The 20,707-nt window shown below is 42.5% G+C and overlaps 1 protein-coding gene across 1 annotated transcript in view; it reads right to left on the bottom strand.

The window, feature by feature from the left end:
• Positions 1–20,707, bottom strand: part of epha8 (eph receptor A8) — a 94,503-nt gene that overhangs the window by 40,032 nt on the left and 33,764 nt on the right. The window contains exons 2-3 of the mRNA XM_024378740.2: positions 14,599–14,663; positions 1,726–1,923 (exon numbers count right to left, since the gene is read on the bottom strand). Coding sequence (XP_024234508.2) covers positions 1,726–1,923; positions 14,599–14,663 — 263 coding nt within the window. The remainder of the gene's footprint in view (positions 1–1,725; positions 1,924–14,598; positions 14,664–20,707) is intronic.

The raw sequence follows: 20,707 nt of genomic DNA, 5'->3' as shown, positions 1-20,707 counted from the left end.
GAAGACAACCACTGGAAACCAAGGTACTGGACAGCTTTGTGACATCAAATGGACTTTAGTGGTCAAGATGTGTTGGTATCTGTACTGATGGCACAAAAGTCATGACATGGAGACATAATAGAGTGGTAGCAAGCGTGCAAGCAGTTGCTCCCGACGCCTCTTGGGTACACTGCAGCATCCACCGAGAGGCTCTTGCTGCCAAGGGAATGCCTGACAGCTTGAAATACATTTTGGACACTACAGTGAAACTGGTTAACTTTGTCAAAGCAAGGCCCCTGAACTCTTGTGTATTTTCTGCACTATGCAATGATATGGGCAGCAACGTTTTTTTAAATTGATAGAGCTTAAAGTTTTCTTAACTGACCATCATTTTCACTTGTCTGACTGCTTGCATGATGATGAGTTTCTCACACGACTGGTTTATCTGGGTGATGTTTTTTCTCGCCTGAATGATCTGAATCTATGATTACAGGGACTCTCCGCAACTATATTCAATGTGTGGGACAAAATTGAGGCTATGATTAAGAATTTGGAGCTCTTTTCTGTCTGCATTAACAAGGACAACACACAGGTCTTTCCATCATTGTATGATTTTTTGTGTGCAAATGATTAACTCAAGCTTACGGACAATGTCATTAGGGATATAGATATATTGAAACACCTGAGTGATCCTGGGTGCGCAATTACGCAGGTACTTTCCCAAAGCGGACGACACAAACAACTGGATTCGTTATCCCTTTCCTGCCCTGCCTCCAGTCGACTAACCGATATCTGAACAAGAGGACCTCATCGAAATTTCAACAAGCGGTTCTGTGAAAATTGAATTTAATCAGAAGCCACTGCTAGATTTCTGGATAGCGCTGCACTCATAGTTTCTTGCCTTGGCAAATTGCGCTGTTAAGACACTGATGCCCTTTGCAACCACATACCTATGTGAGAGTGGATTCTCGGCCCTCACTAGCATAACAACTACATACAGGCACAGACTGTGTGTGGAAAATTATTTAAGACAGACTCTCTCCAATACAACCCAACATTGTAGAGTTATGTGCATCCTTTCAAGCACACCCTTCTCATTAACCTGTGGTGAGTTATTCACAATTTTTGATGAACAAATAAGGTTTTATATGTAAGATGGCTAAATAAAGAGCAAAATGATTGATTATTATTATATTGTTATTTGTGCCCTAGTCCTATAAGAGCTCTTTGTCACTTCCCACGAGCCTTGTTGTGACAAAAACTCACACTCATTCTCAAGTTTAATAAATGTATCATATAGCTTGTGTGTGTGGCAGGCTTACAATGATGGTAAAAAACAACATTTGAGATTGAGCTGACCCTGGTGCTAGAGGGGTACCTGGGGGTTGAATGTTTGAAGGAGTACGGGACTATAAAAAGTTTGGGAACTACTGATCTGCACTGATGGAAGTGGATTTAATAGGTTACATAAATAAGGGATTCATCTGGACAGTCTATGTCATGGAAAGAGCAGGTGTTCTTAATGTTTTGTATACTCAGTGTATATCTCTCTATTATGTGAGGGAATACTTTGGAAAATACAGTATTTCCAACATTAAAATCACTTGGAGCTGATTTTCTGGTGTTTTTTACAATCTTCATGTCCAACAATAAAAAATATAAAAAATTGGGGAAGTTGGTGAACCCTTGTCTAAATCTTCTCCCCCTCTGTCACCTGTCTTACTCTTTCCCCCCTCCATCTTGTACCTTGCAGGTTCCCAGCACTCCAGGCATGCTGTTACAGTCCCGGAGGGTGAACTTGACCTCAATGTAGATCCTCCTGGCTCCGTCACGAGCGATCCAGCCTGTCCTCAGCCAGTTGTTCTGACTGGGACTCATCACGTTACACACCTGGTAGGTGTGGATGGGGCTGAAATACTCATCCATCTCATTGATGGAGTCCCACTGCAGGAAGAGGAGAGGAAGATGCAGGAGGGAGAGAGAGGGGTGAGGGGTTAAGAGAAAAAGTTAGACAAGAAGGGAGAGGGAAACAGTCCTGTTCAATCTAATGTAGAGAATACCCACACTCCATTTTCTGTGTAAGTAGTGAGTAAAATATATTTCGATTGAAACTTGTTTTTCTCTGAAAAAAATATATATTCTTGACTTATTCCAGAAAACGTGTATAAAACAGTGCAGGCTGAGTAGCATCATAGGATGAACAGCCATGTCAGTCAGGCAGATCTGCTACAGTAACAGCATGGTTATGCTTACATCCACATCTCCCAGTAATAGCATCAGTCAGAATGCATTGTGTCTGTGACAGTGTTGTTTGTGTTGTAACATGGAGACAGACATCTATACAACGGGCATATCAATTGCATATCAGGTCTAAGTGACTATTTCCGTAACGAGCGGTATGTCACTCTGTGTTTGATACACAACAACATTCACTCTCTAAAAGCAGGATGTTCCACTGTATATCTGCAGCAATGCATCAATGCTTTCTCTCAGTATAATGTATGTGTTATACAGTGGGGAGAACAAGTATTTGATACACTGCCGATTTTGCAGGTTTTCCTACTTACAAAGCATGTAGAGGTCTATCATTTTTTATCATAGGTACACTTCAACTGTGAGAGACGGAATCTAAAACAAAAATCCAGAAAATCAGCTGTCTAGAGGGAATACAAGCAGTAGCTACAAGTCATAACAGAGAGGTCTTCTTCCACACACCTGTAGATTACTGTAATGACACCTAGATAGGGGTGTATAGGCTTTCTGCTGCCAATTAACTCATAACCCCTGGCATTCGTGCACACCTGCCTGCCTTTATCCAGCTGTGACCAGGAATAGTAGACTGGTAACAATTAAGTACCTTACTGTGATTGTTTTCAATTAAAATTTAAAAAAATAAACAAAAATAGGTTCTTAGCAAAGAGCCATTTCTCAAGCAAGAATTTTGCTAGGGCTGTCTGGGAGTGGTCTAAGTGAGGAGAGGAAAACTGAAAATTAGCTGTCATTGGCAGAGCAATTTGGAACTCATTCTTATTGGTTTATTATCTCATTTATTACATGGTTATGTCACCAGGCAGGCCAAAACTCCATCCCACCAAAACATGCTGAAATGTCAGGCAGTCTTTTCACACAGTTCCTATACTAAAAAGGTATTATCATAATTTTTGCAATTTCACAGCATTATTCTAACCTCATAATGTGGAAATATATATAAAACACAGGCAAATCATGTTTTTGACTGCAGTGGGCCTTTAAGGTTGCCTCCAGATAACATATATACCACTGCAGCATTGGTCCAAATCCAGCCCACTGCTATTTCAGCACATGAAGACCGGGACTGCCCCACACTGCTGCTACTAAACACATACACAACCACGGACACACAGTGCTACAGACAAAATACTATTCCAAGTCCGCATTCAAATGTAGGCCTGTTCCTACTTCAAAACGTTCAAGAGATGTAGATGTAGAACCCAGGTCAAACAGAGTAATTGACAATGAGGTTGGGAGGTAGTTTTTGTCCTATTTGGTAGAATTCTTCAACGGTTAGCAAAAATGATTATTTTCATGTAACAGTTTGAGAATCTAGAGAGTATAGAGAATAAAAGAGAGAGAGAGGGAGAGAAAGAGAGAAAGTGTGCATGCATGTGTGTCCATCCCTGGGGCTTAGCGGGTTCCTCCTGAGCTGAATGCATTATGTGAGTGTCTGAGTAATTGAAAGGGAAAGAGTTGACCTGGGCAGAGCTTTTGGCCGGAGTCAAATGAACTTGGCTCCAGCTAAGAAGACTGGGCTTCCCAAAGAGATCCACCACCTCCCTCCTCACCCCTCCTCCCCCTAGGCAGCACCACAGAGAAATCAATGCAGTAATTAAGATCTTGGAAGTCTCACCCGTCTCACCCCTTTCACCCCCTCCTCCCCCCATCTTATCTGCTAAATTAAAATCGTCCTTGAACTCATGAAGCCCTGCTCTAATTAGCCGATCTAGGACCTCTCTATCTCTCTCATTATCCCTCCTTCCCATTAACATCTTCTTTCACACTCTTCTTTACTTGGGGAATGTATATTTCTGCAGGAGAGAACTTCGAGCAGAAGGGTGTTTTCACATAATGAATCAGACACACCTGGGGTGGTTCCTTGGCACGTTTGTGGCACTTTGAGAACCAGTGATGTGAATAGATTATGAGCCGTATGGGATAAATGAGAAGGCAATATGTTGTGACAGTAGGATAAAGGGTTAAAGAGACTGGCTGCTGTCAGCTCTACTGAGTTTTCCATGGACTGTTTGTTTGCCTTAGTAACAGGGAGATGAGATTACTATCGCCACGACAAAACATGTATAAACGGCCACAGAGACGAGTGGTGCTGGGGTTTTGAGCGAGAGAGAGAGAGAACATTTCCTGCCTGCCAACCCAGACAATTTCCCATCAGGATACATCAGCTGTGGCAGCCACAGACAACACACATGTCCCATTCTCTCCCTCTCTCTCTCTCTCTCTCTCACACACACACACACACACACACACACACACACACACACACACACACACACACACACACACACACACACACACACACACACACACACACACACACACACACACTGTCAGCTCACTAAATTACTTTTGTTGACACTAACATTGTATCTATATTACACAACAACATCAACATGTGCTTGTGTTTAATAAAGATTAAGCCGGGTGCACCAGAGACACAGACATACAGTAGATGTAAAACCACATAGAACCACAGGCGATATTTTGAAGGAATTATTACACTTCTGATCTATAATCATAATATCTCTGATTCATCCTTCTTCTTTTTCTGCCTTGGATTGTATTCTTTCATGCCTTTGTTTTATTCCAAGTCATTTAGCATTTCCATTTAAGCGAAATAATCCCTTTAAGCACAAAGAGCTAGGCTTGTGCTGTCTAAGTGACTGAGAGGAGGAGATGAGCAGTAACAAACGCAACACAAAGGCACTGTGATGAGATCTAATACTGAGAAACACTATCTGTCCATCTGCCTGGCAGAACAGCAGTACTGGTATAGATACAAAGTACAGTATGCACCAAGGAGAGCGAGAGAGAAAGAAAGAGAAAGAGAGAGAGAGAGAGAGAGAGAGTGAGAGAGAGAGAGAGAGAGAGAGAGAAAATACCTACACAGATTGTCAGAAAGAGTGAGGACCCAGTCTAAAGAGACTGATCACCTACACAGTGAGAGCGAGTGAGTACCTACACAGTGAGAGTGAGTGAGTACCTACACAGTGAGAGCGAGTGAGTACCTACACAGTGAGAGCGAGTGAGTACCTACACAGTGAGAGTGAGTGAGTACCTACACAGTGAGAGTGAGTGAGTACCTACACAGTGAGAGCGAGTGAGTACCTACACAGTGAGAGTGAGTGAGTACCTACACAGTGAGTACCTACACAGTGAGTGAGTACCTACACAGTGAGAGTGAGTACCTACACAGTGAGTGAGTACCTACACAGTGTGAGTGAGTACCTACACAGTGAGAATGAGTGAGTACCTACACAGTGAGAATGAGTGAGTACCTACACAGTGAGAGTGAGTACCTACACAGTGAGAGCGAGTGAGTACCTACACAGTGAGAGTGAGTGAGTACCTACACATAGTGAGAGAAAAGGATTACAGGAAGTGAATAGTGTGAGAGTGAATAACTACAGATTGTCAGAAGGACAATGAGCACCTACCAGTGCCTTCAGAAAGGATTCATACCTCTTGACCTACAGCCTCAAAACATGTTTTTAGAAATGTTTGCTAATTTATTGAAATAGAAATACAGAAATATCTAATTTATGTAAGTATTCACACCCACTCCTGAATTGTGCAACATTTGCCCATTATATTAAAAAAAGCTCTGTCAAATTGGTTATTGATTATTGCTAGACAACCATTTTCAGGTCTTGCCATAGATTTTCAAGTAGATTTAAGTCAAAACTGTAACTCGGCCACTCAGGAACATTCACTGTCTTCTTGGTAAGCAACTCCAGTGTACATTTGGCCTTGTGTTTTAGGTTATTGTCCTGCTGAAAGGTGAATTGATCTCCCAATGTTTGGTGGAAAGCAGAATGAACCAGGTCTTCCTCTGGGATTTTGCCTGTGCTTAGAGAATGATACTCAGTGATGTGTTGTATTGGATTTGCTCCAAACATAACACTTTGTATTCAGGACAAAAAGCATTACTTTAGTTGTTTGTTGCAAGGATGCATGTTTTGGAATACTTGTATTCTCTACAGGCTTCCTTCTTTTCACTCTGTTCATTAAGTTAGTATTGTGGAGTAATGACAGTGATGTTGATCCTTCCTCAGTTTTCTCCTATCACAGACCTTAAACTCTGTAAGTGTTTTAAAGTCACTATTGGCCTCATGGTGAAATCCCTGAGTGGTTTCCATCCTCTCTGGCAACTGAGTTATGAAGGACGCCAGTATATTTGTAGTTTCTGGGTGTATTGATACACCATCCAAAGTGTAATTAATAACTTCACCATGCTTAATAAAGGTCATTCAAAATCACGTTAAACACTATCATTGCACACAGAGACTCCATACAACTTATACTTATGTGACTTGTTAACAATTGTTTTACTCCTGAACTTATTTAGGCATGCCATAACAAAGGGGTTGAATACTTATTGACTCCAGACATTTCAGCTTTTCATTTCAAATTAATTTGTAAAAAATTTGAACAACAGATTTCCACTTTGACATTATGGGTTATTGTATGTAGGCCAGTGACAAACACATCTAAATGTAATTGATTTTAAATTCAGGCTGTAACACAACAACATGTGGAAAGAGTCAAGGGGTGTGAGTACATCCTAAAGACTGTACACACACCGTCAGAAAGAGAGTGAATATGGCACACTTTCAGGATGTCTATATAACATCCATTCCCAATCCCATCGTAGCGGATAAGTCAGAAGTAGAGTCACGTTTAGTACACTTGTCACCCAAAGACCAGCCCTAACAGTCAGAATCCTGCTCAGTGTCATCAAAGCTTCCACAGCCTTTTTTGAGTCGTCACATACGCTGCTGCTACTATTTGTTATTCCTAGTTATATGTACTGTACATATCTACTTCAATTACCTCGTACCACTGCACATCCACTCAGTACTGGTACCCCGTGTATGTTGCCAAGTTATCGTTACTCATTGTGTATTTATTATTACGTGTTTTACTTTTATATTATTTCTCCATGTTCTTTCTCTCTGCATTGTTGGGAAGGGCCTGTAAGTAAACATTTCACAGTTCGTCTGCACCTGTTGTTTATGAAGTATGTGGCAAATAAAAGGTATTTTATTTGAGTCTGCAGAAACACATAGGCTCCATCACAGAAGATAGAAACCACAGAGAAAAATACTCTCTGCTCTTAGAGAGATTTCATTTCAGATTAGTGTGTAGCATGGAATAACCCTTTAAGCCAGTTAAAGAGAGAGGGATAGAAAGACACAGAGAGACAGACTGACAGCGAGAGAAATGGTGAGGGAAAGAATGAAAGAGAATGAGCGGGAGAGGGAGAGAGAGAACAGGAAAATGAGGGAGGGAGGGGGAGAGAAAGTGAGAAAGGGAGAGAAAGATAGAGAGATGATGAAAGAGAGAGAAGGAAAGTATTCTTTCAGAAAGTATTCCTTGACTTATTCCACAAGTTTTTGTTACATCCTGAATTCAAAATGGATTCAATCGGGGTTTTTTCACCCATCTAAACACAATACCCCATAATGACTAAGTGAAATGTATTGAAAATTAAATATCCAATTTACATAAGTATTCACACCCCCTTTGCTACGACACTTCAAACTGAGTTCAGGTGGATCCACTTTCCTTTGATCATCCTTGAGATGTCACTACAACTTCATTGGAGTCCACCTGTGACCAATTCAATTGCTCGAACTGATTTAGGAAGAAACATACCTGTCTATATCAGTCCCACAGTTGACAGTGCATGTCAGATCAGAAACTATAACATGAAGTCCAAGGAACTGTCCGTAGATTTCCGAGACAGAATTGTGATGAGGCATACAGTACCAGTCCAAAACATTGGACGCACCTACAGTACTCGTTCAAGGGTTTTTCTTAATTTGACTATTTTCTACATTGTAGAATAATAGTGAATAAATAAAACTATGAAATAACATGTACGGAATCATGTAGTAACCAAAAAAGTGTTGAACAAATTAAAATATATTTGAGATTTGAGATTCTTCAAATGGCCACCCTTTGCCTTGATGACAGCTTTGCACACTCTTGGCATTCTCTATTCTATAGATATGGATAAACTAATCTCTGTGTGGGCATGGTGACAGCGATAACATTAATTGCACAGGTCTAATATCAATGTGGTAGAACGTGTAATGGTGTGACTCTGATATCCAGTTTCTATGTGTGTGTGTGTGTGTATTCTTTAGATATAGATAAACTAATCTCAGCCTTAAAGCTCTCACCATCCAAGCCCATTTCAGAGAAACTTTCATGCTCTATACGGTCTATATAACAGGCCTGATGATTGATTGAAAACACTGTTTGTACTGTACACTGGTATTGACAATATTCAGGAAGCTATACGTTATCAACAATGGAAGGTCACGCCATGTTCCCTCTCTCTCAGGTCTCTATCCCCTTCGTTCTCTCTCTCTCTCTCTCTGCTAGTCTGTGTGTGTGTGTGTGTGTGTGTGTGTGTGTGTGTGTGTGTGCACGTGTGTGTTAGACCTGTGTTTTGGCAGGATTCATCTCTACTGTCCCATCAATCACACACTGTTTCAGGTAACAACTGCACCTGCTTCAGACCGATGGGGGGGGGGTTCTCTCTCTCTCTCTCTCTGTGTGTGTGTGTGTGCACAGTTTTTTTTTAGAAAAGAGAAAGAAAGATGTATGAGAAAGATACAAATAGCATGTGTGATGATAATGACTGTGGGGGGTTCGTGGGTTTTTGACACTTGGGCAAATCATCGTTTGTGCTTTGCGAGTTCATCACCTCCGCTCTTCACAATCACCCCCCCCACACACACACACCCAGTCCTGTCAGTGGTATCGATCGCATCATGGGGCGGCCGGTGGATGAACCTGTCATGGCCGATAAGGAGTGGACAGCAAGATAATAAAGTCTTCCTGCTCTGCCTGATGGCTCCTGACATCTCTGTGTGTATGTGTGTGTGTGGTGTGTGTGTGTGTGAGAGAGAGTTTTGCAGCTCTCTGCGGCTCCTGGGGCTGCCCACGGGCGTCCTCAGTGCAGCCTGACTAAATTGGATAGTAGGAGGCCCCCTGACGGGGAGGCGTGATGCCTCATGATGTCATATAAATGAGCCGCAGACAGGGGGGAGAGCTAGGGGCGCTAATAAAGACCTCTCAATCTGTCACGCACACTCACACACACACACAGGGCTAATCAGCAGTCTATTACAGTGTGTCATACATCCCATCGGTCAGTCCTGATAAAATCTATTTTAAGACCTTTCTCCTGTCAATCTAGATATTAGACCCAGTCTTTTCCATGTACCTAATATCTCCATTCTGAGTTTATCTATTTCTGTCCTCTTTCTACGGGTATGTAGCCTACCATACTGAACATCAACCATTTCCTTCCCCTCTCTGCAGAAGTGTAAGATAGCGTTCACACTTTGGCTGTTCTACACGCATTCTACGCTTCATGTTTCCTGGACACACAGTCAGCCACAAGCTTTGGAATGTTCCCCTCTTCCTCTATCTCTCCAGTGCTTACCTCTCCATCGCTCCCTCTCTCCTTCCCTTCATATCTGACTGGCGCTCACACATACATCGGTATGCTCTCTCTCCCCTCCCCTCTCTTTCTCTCTGACTCTTTCCAGGCCTGTCCAGGATTTCACAATCGATGAGCAGCAGGGAGACAATTTTAATCCATACCACAAACGCAGTAACACAAACACACACAAACCACACACACACACGTGCACACACACAAGCATGTGCGCAGACACAGACACACGCACATCCACTCACACACAGACTAATCTACCAGGAGCCCAGCCATTGCTGCTGTTATTCATTTTCCTATAGGCAGTGGGCTACCTCTCTATCTCTGCACACCTCACTCTCTGTCCATAGTCTCTTTCTCTCTCAATCTCTCTCTCTCTCTCTCAATCTCTCTCTCTCTCTCAATCTTAAGAAATTACCAGAGTTTTGTTTGTGTGTGTGTGTGTGTGTGTGTGTGTGTGTGTGTGTGTGTGTGTGTGTGTGTGTGTGTGTGTGTGTGTGTGTGTGTAGTGGCCTATCAGTCTGCTTCGTTACAGAAGCTGTCATGACTCCGTTTATCACAGATCCCATGGGGTGAGCCTTCCCTCCACAAGGGCATTGCTGCCACAGCTAAGCGATTCACCACTACTGCCAACATACACCACGTACACACACACACACACACACACACACACACACACTAAAACACAGAAATGTCCACATATATATGCATTCCCATACTATCACAAAGTTACATTTTCTGCCAGTCATCTCTTTCTGTCCCTCTATTCCTCCAGTTTATTTATTCCTCACACATGTGTGCGAGAGGCATCACAATAAACATGCCACTGCAGGGATGTGAACACATACACAGGAATTCAAGGAATACCAAGTGATGAATATCAAGATAAATCCTCACATCTGTCAAATCAAATCAAATTATCCAGTACATTTTGATTATACAGGTATCTCAAATGTTTTTAATTACCCAGGCTTACCCAAGTCTTGAGTGCAGTTATGTGTGGTAGAGAGGTCTTTGCTAAGCACTGCTATGGTTCTGACTAAGAGCTTTCTAAGAGCCTTCTTAAACTGAGCTTTTAAGGGTATTTTCACCACTGAGAATGGATTAGACTTACATAACATATGTGATGCGGAGTAGAACTCCCTATCTGAAAAACAGCTTCTATCTCAAGGCCATGTGACTGTTAAATAGCCATCACTAGCCGGGTACCACCCGGTTACTCATCCTTGCACTTTAGAGGCTGCTACCATGTATACTGTACATAGACATGGAATCACTGGTCACTTTAATAATGGAACACTAGTCACTTTAATAATGTTTACATACTGATTTACTCATATCTATATACTGTATGCTATTCTACTGCATTTTAGTCAATGCCACTCGGACATTGCTCGTCCTAATATTTATATATTTCTAAATTCCATTATTTTACTTTTAGATTTGTGTGTATTGTTGTGAATTGTTAGATATTGCTGCACTGTTGGAGCTAGAATAACAAGCATTTCATGACACCTGCAATAACATCTGCTAAATATGTGTATGGGACCAATAACATTTTATTCGATTTCATCGCTTTTGATAGTTGTCTTGGAACGTTTATGCCAACTTCAAACTGACATCTCACAGAGTTTGCCCAACTCAGGTATTCCATCGGGGGTACGCCAAATAAAAATGTGATTCACATAGAAAATAAAAAAATTCAAACAGTACATTTATATTTTCAAACGGGGCTATACATTTGGGTGAATTTTCTTTCTCACCTGAGTAGCCTCGTTTCACTCCCAAAAATCGAAATTAAACCATCTAGTGTTCAGCGAAATAGCAACACAATGTCAAATACAGGTAGCCTAGTCAAATAATTAACATACAATCACATTAACCGTTACTCTCTTGTGGGTGTAACCTTCACTCTTGCGTAGACATTTAGAAACGAAACATGCCAATTTGAAAAATAAGTCACAGGAGTTTTTTGAGCAAGAATAAAGACGACTTTCGAGTAGTAAGACATGTGGAAAAGCAACAGATACCATTAATATGAAGGGGCTACCGAGTGGCTAGGACAGGCAAGCCCCAAACTATTGTAGAGGACTTAATTATTCATGCTGCCGTGGATATGGCTGGGACAATGCTGGGGGAAAAGGCCCAAAAAACTATTAGACTAACAGACAATTCCTTCATCAAACAACACTGTTTCACGCCGCATCAGTGACATGGCAGGAGATGTTTTGAAACAATTACTGCTTCGCATACAAGCCAGTGAATTCTTTGCATTACAGCTTAATGGAGTCAACAGATGTGGCGGGCCTGGCACAGCTCCTGGTATATGTCTGTTATGTTTATAGGGGGCCAATTAAGGAAGACATCCTCTTTGCAAACCACTGGAAACCAAGGTACTGGACAGCTTTGTGACATCAAATGGACTTTAGTGGTCAAGATGTGTTGGTATCTGTACTGATGGCACAAAAGTCATGACATGGAGACATAGTGGAGTGGTAGCGAGCGTGCAAGCAGTTGCTCCCGACTCCACTTGGGTACACTGCAGCATCCACCAAGAGGCTCTTGCTGCCAAGGGAATGCCTAACCGCTTGAAATACGTTTTGGACACTACAGTGAAATTGATTAACTTTGTTAAAGCAAGGCCCCTGAACTCTTGTGTATTTTCTGCATTATGCAATGATATGGGCAGCAACCATGTAACGCTTTTACAACATACAGAAGTGCACTGGTTATCAAGGGGCAAAGTATTGACACGTTTTTTTGAATTGAGAGACGAGCTTAAAGTTTTCTTTACTGACCATCATTTTCACTTGTCTGACCACTTGCACGATGATGAGTTTCTCAAATGACTGGTCTATCTGGGTGATGTTTTTTCTGGCCTGAATGATCTGTATCTGGGATTACAGACTGCGTGATCTGTATCTAGGTGTTGGAGCTCTTCTGTATCTAGGATTACAGACTGCGCAGAACAACATTGAGGCTATAATTAAGAAGTTGGAGCTCTTCTCTCTCTGACAAGGACAACACACAGGTCTTTCCATCATTGTATGATTTTTGTGTGCAAAGGAACTCAAGCTTACGGACAATGTCAAATGTGATATATTGAAGCACCTGAGTGATCTGGGTGCGCAGTTATGCAGGTACTTTCCCGAAATGGACGACACAAGCAACTGGATTCGTTAACCCTTTCATGCCCTGCCTCCAGTCCTGTTACCAATATCTGAACAAGAGAGCCTCATCGAAATTGCAACAAGCAGTTCTGCGAAAATTGAATTTAATCAGAAGCCACTGCCAGATTTCTAGATAGGGCTGCGCTCAGAGTATCCTGTCTTGGCAAATTGCGCGATTAAGACACTGATGCCCTTTGCAACCACATACCTATGTGAGAGTGGATTCTCGGCCCTCACTAGCATAACAACTACATACAGGCACAGACTATGTGTGGAAAATGATTTAAGACAGACTCTCTCCAATACAACCCAACATTGCAGAGTTATGTGCATCCTTTCAAGCACACCCTTCTCATTAACCTGTGGTGAGTTATTCACAATTTCGGATGAACATGTGTAAGATGGCTAAATAAAGAACAAAATGATTGATTATTATTGTATTATTATTTGTGCCCTAGTCCTATAAGAGCTCTTTGTCACTTCCCACGAGTCGGGTTGTGACAAAAAACTCACACTCATTCTTAAGTTTAATAAATGCATCGAATAGTTTGTGTGTGTGGCAGGCTTACAATGATGGCAAAAAACAACATTTGAGATTGAGCTGACCCTGGTGCTAGAGGGGTACCTGGGGGTTGAATGTTTGAAGGAGTACGGGACTATAAAGGTTTGGGAACCACTGACCCAACTCTGCAGCCGGAGGAGTCTATTTTCTCAAGTCTGTTTCTTAACAATCACATCATCAGACAATGAGCTGATTGGTTGATTGGGTAATTGTGTCCCAGTGGGGATTGAGGCATGCTGGGTAAATCACCATGGTGACATCTCTGACAGGAGCATGGAGAGGAAAGTGACAGCTCTAACGCACATTCACGTGTGTGTGTTTGTGTGTGTGTGTATGTTTGTGTGAGCGTGTGTGGCAGGACAGGGACAACTCACTGCCCTGATCACTCTGAGAGTGGCTAATTCAATACCCCACGCATCATCCCCCACTGTTACAATATGCTAATTTACTGAGGAGGAAACAGGGGACAGCTCTCTCCTCTCCTCCTTTTTCTTTCACTTCTCTTTCTCCTCCCTCTTCTCCTTAGCTTCTCCTTCTCCTCCCTCCACCAGTTATATTGGTCTCTTCTTTCTGCTACCTCTACAACATTTACTACTTATCTTATTCATCCCCTTTCATCCTTTCCTGCTCAACCCCCCTCCCCCCATCGTCGTTCTTCCTCTGTCTTTTATCTTCCCCCTCTGCCTCTTAACAATAACTATATAAATGGATCGCATTTCTTCCCACTTGTCACTGTGTCTCAAAGTGATTTACACTTGTCTCCTCTTCCTTCCCCTTGTTCCCCTCCTCCTTCTCTCTGCCTCTGTCTTCCCGCTCCTCTTTGCTGTATTGTGAGATCAAACAATGTGTCAGACTGACGAGATAGGCGGAAAGGACGCTGATGGCAGAATAATGAGGACATCAGTGTACCAGTTCCATGCATTGACAGCATTTCACCACTGGGCACACACTGGTTGAATCATCGTTGTTTCCACATCATTTCATTTCAAATAGGCGTTGAATTGACGTCTGTGTCCAGTGGGTCATTATTACACTTTACTGGCACTTTCAAGAACAAGTTCTAGTTAATACACTTTACTACTCCACTGTATCTCTGCTTCAGTCCTGAAATGGACACGCACACACACAGGATAAATACTTACCCCATGTGATGGGTATGTTAGCCAGCCCCAGTCCCCTGATATTGAGGATGTGTCTAGTAGATTCACTGCAAAACAGAAAGAACATCTGTGAGGATAAATATATATGAAATGTGTGTAGTACTCACAGTCACACACACTATAATGAACAGAGTGCATGTACAGCTGCAAAGACATCTGTGATACGTATTTGTGCATTTGGAGACACCATTACATGGCTTTGTGTCTCCCACAGGTAGCTATCGTTCCCATTCCTGAGCTGAAGAATATTACACATTGGTAACAGTGAGTGTGTCTGTGCGCCAAGGTTATTATAGTTGTGTTTTATTCTTATTCGTTTTTCAATTTTTATTCGGAAATCTGTTTAGTTTCAGTTCTTTTTCTGACCTGATTTGCAAGTTTTATTTAGTTTATTTTCAGTTTTATTATCAGTGTTAGGGACAGAAAGTACAGTCAGGTCCAAAACGATTGGAAACCTTGATAAAGATAAGGAAAAAAGACTGTATAAAAGAAATAATACAAATAGTCCCATAAAGAAAAAAAGAGCCATAACATCTAAGATCCACCACCATGTTTGACAGTAGGTGTGGGGTTCTTTTCAGCTTATGCATCCTTATTTAGACCTCAAACCCACCACTGGTCTGCGTGGCCAAAGAGATCTATTTTCATGTCATCTGACCATAGAACCGGTTCCAATCCAAGTGGCAATGCTGTTTAGCAAACTTCAGGTGTTTACATTTGTTGGATGGCATGACAATAATAATACGCAAGTTGATGGGTTAGGTCATAGGTTAGGTTAGGTACTCTCTCTTGTCCATGCTACCACCAATCCAATGCTTTTTAACTTTAGTACTACATGTAAGAAGGGTCTAGTACTGTTACCTCTATCTGACAGAAAGTACTCAAAGTAATCCCATAAGGGGTTTTGCTGTTTTCGACCGACCACTGGAAGTTTACAGTTTAATGTTTGTATTGCTATTTCTCACACTCTGAAATTGCCCTTTGGCTACGCTAGATACGTAGCGAAAATACAACGTTAACCAGTGGAAGAGGGGATGTTTTGTATGGAGATCAATGGGAGAGTGTCAAATTTAGTGAACATGAAATAGAATTTCTGATTTGCTATGTGAGGCTTATTTGATTGAATAGAAGTTTTGTAATGTTCAGGTTGTTACAAATGTATAAGTCGACGCATGTGGCATCCCGGCAACTTTGAGAAAAACAATGTTATATCGGAGTTGTGCCTGTTGTTCACATGTGAATCTGCCCTCTCATTGGCTAGAATGTTATCGCCTGCACTTGCCTGCCTTCCACATTTGTGGAAAAGTATTCCCATGAGTCCAGTCTCTTGTTAGTATATACAATTTGGAAAAATGATTTTAGTTTGTTTTAGAGTCAAATATAATCTTTTCAGTATAGCTTTAGTTTAGTTTTCATTTTTCAAATGGTTTAATTATTTTATTTCAGTTAACATAACTAGTTTTAGCCTTACTTAGTTGAGTTTACTATAATAACCTTGCTGTGCACACACGTGTGTGGCTGCTGGGTCAGACTTTAATGGGCTAACTAATCACCTTCCCACTGTTGACGTTTCTCACTGGGTGATCAATAAAGTCGATCAGCACACACTCCCATTTACAACTCATACTTCTCCATTCCAACCCCAGCCTCAGCCATCTATCCAGCATGGAGACACATCCCAGCCTCAGCCATCCATCCAGCATGGAGACACATCCCAGCCCAGACAGCCATCCATCCAGCATGGAGACACATCCCAGCCCAGACAGCCAGCTATCCCCCGGGCTCATGTTAATGCAGGCTCCAAGGTGACCCGGAGAAATGTGGAGGCGTAGGTGAGTTTGTTTGGGAAGGTTTTGTATCTCTGTGTCACGCTGCTTTGTGTTGCACAGCTCAGCTCACACTGAATTGGGCTGTGACACCAGACAGAGACACACGCACCTTTGTGACAGGTGTGATAGATGAGGTAGGATGCCTGAGGCCGGGGCCGTTGTCACAGCAACCTGGAGCGGAGCATCACAGCAGGTGATGTCACCTTGACCCAGTTTACCCTCCGAGCCCTGGGAGCCTAAACCTCAGTATGGTCTGTATAATATAATACATGCAATTCAGCAGGGGAGTGAGGTGTGTGTGTGTGTGTGTGTGTGTGTATGTGTGTGTGTGTGTGTGTGTGTGCCTCAAATCGTGTTCTAACTGGACAGCACACAGAACCAAAACCAATCAGAATTAAGTACTAGTGGGTGAGGACATTCACAGCTGACAGCTCAGACCGATGGGATAAGCCCCATCCTGTCTTCGAAGTTCAGCCTGTGGCCACAAGGACTCAGACCGTTCCTGCTGGCCCAGCCCTGTTTGCCTATGCCTGGTGGGACCTGCCGGTCTCAGGCCTGGGGTCCCTGCTGGCCCCAACTGCTAGCACCCTGTTATTTCCAAGCTGGAGGACCCCAATACCTACAGATCTTACAGACCTCAACTCAGGGAACCCTCCAGTCCGCTCCATGGTGGACCCATCCAAAATCACCCCGGGTGAACCACCAGTAGTCACCCCCAATGTACCCCCTGACCTAGACATCCAGTTCCCCGCCACCACGGTAGGGTTAGGGTACCCCGCGACCACGGTAGGGTCAGAGTTCCCCGCCACCACGGTAAGGTCGGAGTGCCCTTCCTTCCCGGCAGGGTCAGAGTTCACTTCCTTCCCGGCAAGGTCAGATTTCCCTTCCTTCCCAGCAAGGTTAGTGTTCCCGTCCTTCCTGGTAGGGTCAGGTTTAGAGTTCTGTGGCTCTCTGCTAGACCTTCAGTGCCCTGCCCCTCAGGTAGGCTTTGAGTATCCTGCCCTTCAGTAGGTCAGACGTACCCCTACACCCCCCCTCCCCCCTAAGTGTGCTGCTCTGCCAGGCCTTTAGGCACCTTACCCAGTTAGGGTAAGGTGCCTCCCTATCCTGCCAGGCTTAGAGCCCCCTATAGAGCTAAGACCTAAGTTAGTTGCCCCGTCTGCAGGTCTGCAGTCTCTGGCCCTGTACGGATCGCTGCCCCCTGCCTTAGTTGGTAGACAGTTGCCAAGCCCACCAGGTTTAGAGCCTCCTGTCCTACTTGGCCCAACATTTGCTGCATTAGGCTTGCTGTCTCCAGACCTACTTAGCCTGCAGCTCCCTAGCCTTTCAGGCTTAGAGCTTCCTGTCTTGATAGGCCACATTTTTCCTGTGCTAGGCACTCAGTCTATATAACTAGGCCCTTAGTCTATATAACTAGGTTATCAGTCTATATAACTAGGCCCTCAGTCTATATAACTAGGTCATCAGTCCTCAATTCTAATAGGTCTGCTGTCCCCAGCCCTAGTCAGCCCTCAGTCCCGAGCCCAGGTGAGTCATCAGGCTCTTACCCCACTAGGCTCAGAGTTCCCTATTCCTCCAGTAGGCCTAGAGATCTACAGTTGTTCTAGCTCTCAGTTGTTCTCCATATCAGGTCAATAGTCAGTTTCCCCTCCTGCACGGGAAGACTCTCCTGCCCTTGCACCTGGGGAACCACCTGACCTCATCTCTGGGGCCCAGCCAGCCCCTGCCTCCAGATCCCTGATGAGCCTCGCCCAGGGGTCTCAATTTGCTCCTCCATGGTAGCCATCGCCTTCAGCAGTGGTGAGAGAGTCACCAACCCCAGCAGCAGCCAGCCAGCAGCCAACAACAGTTGTGGCCGGTGTACCACATTCCTCTGCCATAGTTGGCGAGCCACCTCCTCCAGCCAAGGCCAGCCTCTGGCACCATACTCAGTGCCAACGGATGGATCCCAGGGGCCCTGTACCAGCTGAGTTACAGGGTCCCCAAGATCTAGCCCTAGCCAGGCCCAGAGAGGGCTATAAATCTTACTCCGTGCCAGCTAGCTTCTCACTCTCTCTGGCAGTGTATTTCCTGTTTCAGTATGTGTAGATGTGCCAGTATTCAGTGTAATATTATTGTACCCTCTCTCTCTCTCTCTCTCTCTCTCTCTCTCTCCCTCTGTCTCTCTCCTCTCTCTCTCTCTCTCTCTCTCTCTCTCTCTCTCTCTCTCTCTCTGTCTGTCTGTTTCTCTGTCTCTCTCCCTCTGTCTCTCTCTCTCTCTCTCTCTCTCTCTCTGTCTCTCTCTCCCTTTCAAATTCTTCAGCAAATAACACAAGCATTAATTGAGAGTCAGGTGAACTGCTGTTCGGTGGTCTGGGGAAATCAAGTGAAGTTAGGAGGCTGCAGAATGCACAGAATAAAGCAGCAAGGATTGTTTTAAGGTGGAGATATGGTTCTTCTGTTGCAGTCATACTCAGTGTTCTTGGTTGGTCATCAATTGACAAGATAATTGAAAAAAACATTCTTATTTTATTTTATAATATACATCATTTAAAACGGACAAGTTCTATTCACAACGGTATTTAGTTGGTAAGAGACAGACATTCCGTAAATACTAGGAATAGATTGTCCACCATCTATGTGTTATCCAGACAGAAAAGAGAAATAGGCAAAAGAACATTTAGATTTAGAGCCATAAAGAAATGGAATAAATTAACTGAGCAAACTAGAAACCTTTCAATATATACATTTAAACATTATGTTAAAACTATTTAAATATAGTATATAGAAATGTTGTGGGACTATAGTAGATGAAGAATCAATATTCTTTAGATTGAGTATTTATTGGGTCATTATGCTAGTATATTATGTATGTTTGTAATAGTGTGTTATATGTGAAAGTATGTTTGTATTATAAATTGTATTTTAATGTTTAAGGACTCTTGGAAGATTAGTCTAAATGGGGACTAAAAAAATAAAATAAAATCTCCCTCTGTCTCTCTCCCTCCGTCTCTCTCCCTCCGTCTCTCTCCGTCTCTCTCCGTCTCTCTCTCCCTTTCAAATTCAAGACGCTTTTTTGGCATCAAAAACATTGCCATATTACCAAAGCAACAATTTATACAATATACAATGTAATAACAATAATGAAGAATAATAAGATAACATGGTAGTAAATAATAATACAAATAAATAAATAATGGAAATAACAACAATAAAATGGTAACATTGAATAGTAAAAATTGAATAATGGAATAAATAGTAGGGACAAGAAAAGGCTAAACATGGAAAATGAACATGCTACTATTATTACTACTAAAATGAATGCTACCACCACTATTATTAACATTAATACTACAACTAACCCTACTACAACCACAACCACTATTATTAACATTAATACTACAACTAACCCTACTACCACCACAACCACTATTATTAACATTAATACTACAACTAACCCTACTACAACCACAACCACTATTATTAACATTAATACTACAACTAACCCTACTACAACCACAACCACTATTATTAACATTAATACTACAACGAACCCTACTACAACCACAACCACTATTATTAACATTAATACTACAACGAACCCTACTACAACCACAACCACTATTATTAACACTAATACTACAACGAACCCTACTAGCACCACTATTATTAACACTAATACTACAACTAACCCTGCTACCACCACAACCACTAGTAGAATGTCTACCTCTAATATCTCTACCCCAATACTACAACCATCATTACTACTACTACTACTACTACCACAACTATCACTACCATCATTAAACTACTACTCTTACCATCACCCATGCTACCTGTACCACTACTATTTGGAATAATAATCACAATAATACTAATAATAATAATACAAATAATAAGTACGTTACTGCTTACTATGCAGATGTTATTATTCAGTGTCCCTCAGGCTATGGCAGGAAAATATATATTTTGCTGCAAGAGGAGCCGTTGCTCCTTCGCCCATTAGTATTTTTTGTTTTTCCTCTGGGTTTAATAAGATACCATTTGGAATAAATGTAGTAATTTCTGTGAATAATGAATCTCTTTGTGTGGAATATTTCTCACAGTGAAGGGGAAAATGCATCTCTGTCTCTACCTCCCCTGTTGTGCAGTGACCACATGCACACTCCTCTTTGGGTAGCCGTGTCTTTTTATGTCTGCCGGTTTCTATTGCCAATCGGTGGTCACTCAGCCTGTACTTGGTAAGGATCTGTCTCTGCTTCGTATCTCTGACAGAGTAGAGA

This window comes from Oncorhynchus tshawytscha, linkage group LG02, assembly GCF_018296145.1.
Source record: "Oncorhynchus tshawytscha isolate Ot180627B linkage group LG02, Otsh_v2.0, whole genome shotgun sequence".
Taxonomy (NCBI): domain Eukaryota; kingdom Metazoa; phylum Chordata; class Actinopteri; order Salmoniformes; family Salmonidae; genus Oncorhynchus; species Oncorhynchus tshawytscha.
The sequence above is the reverse complement of the archived record's forward strand: the minus strand, read 5'-3'. Positions and strand labels throughout refer to the sequence as shown.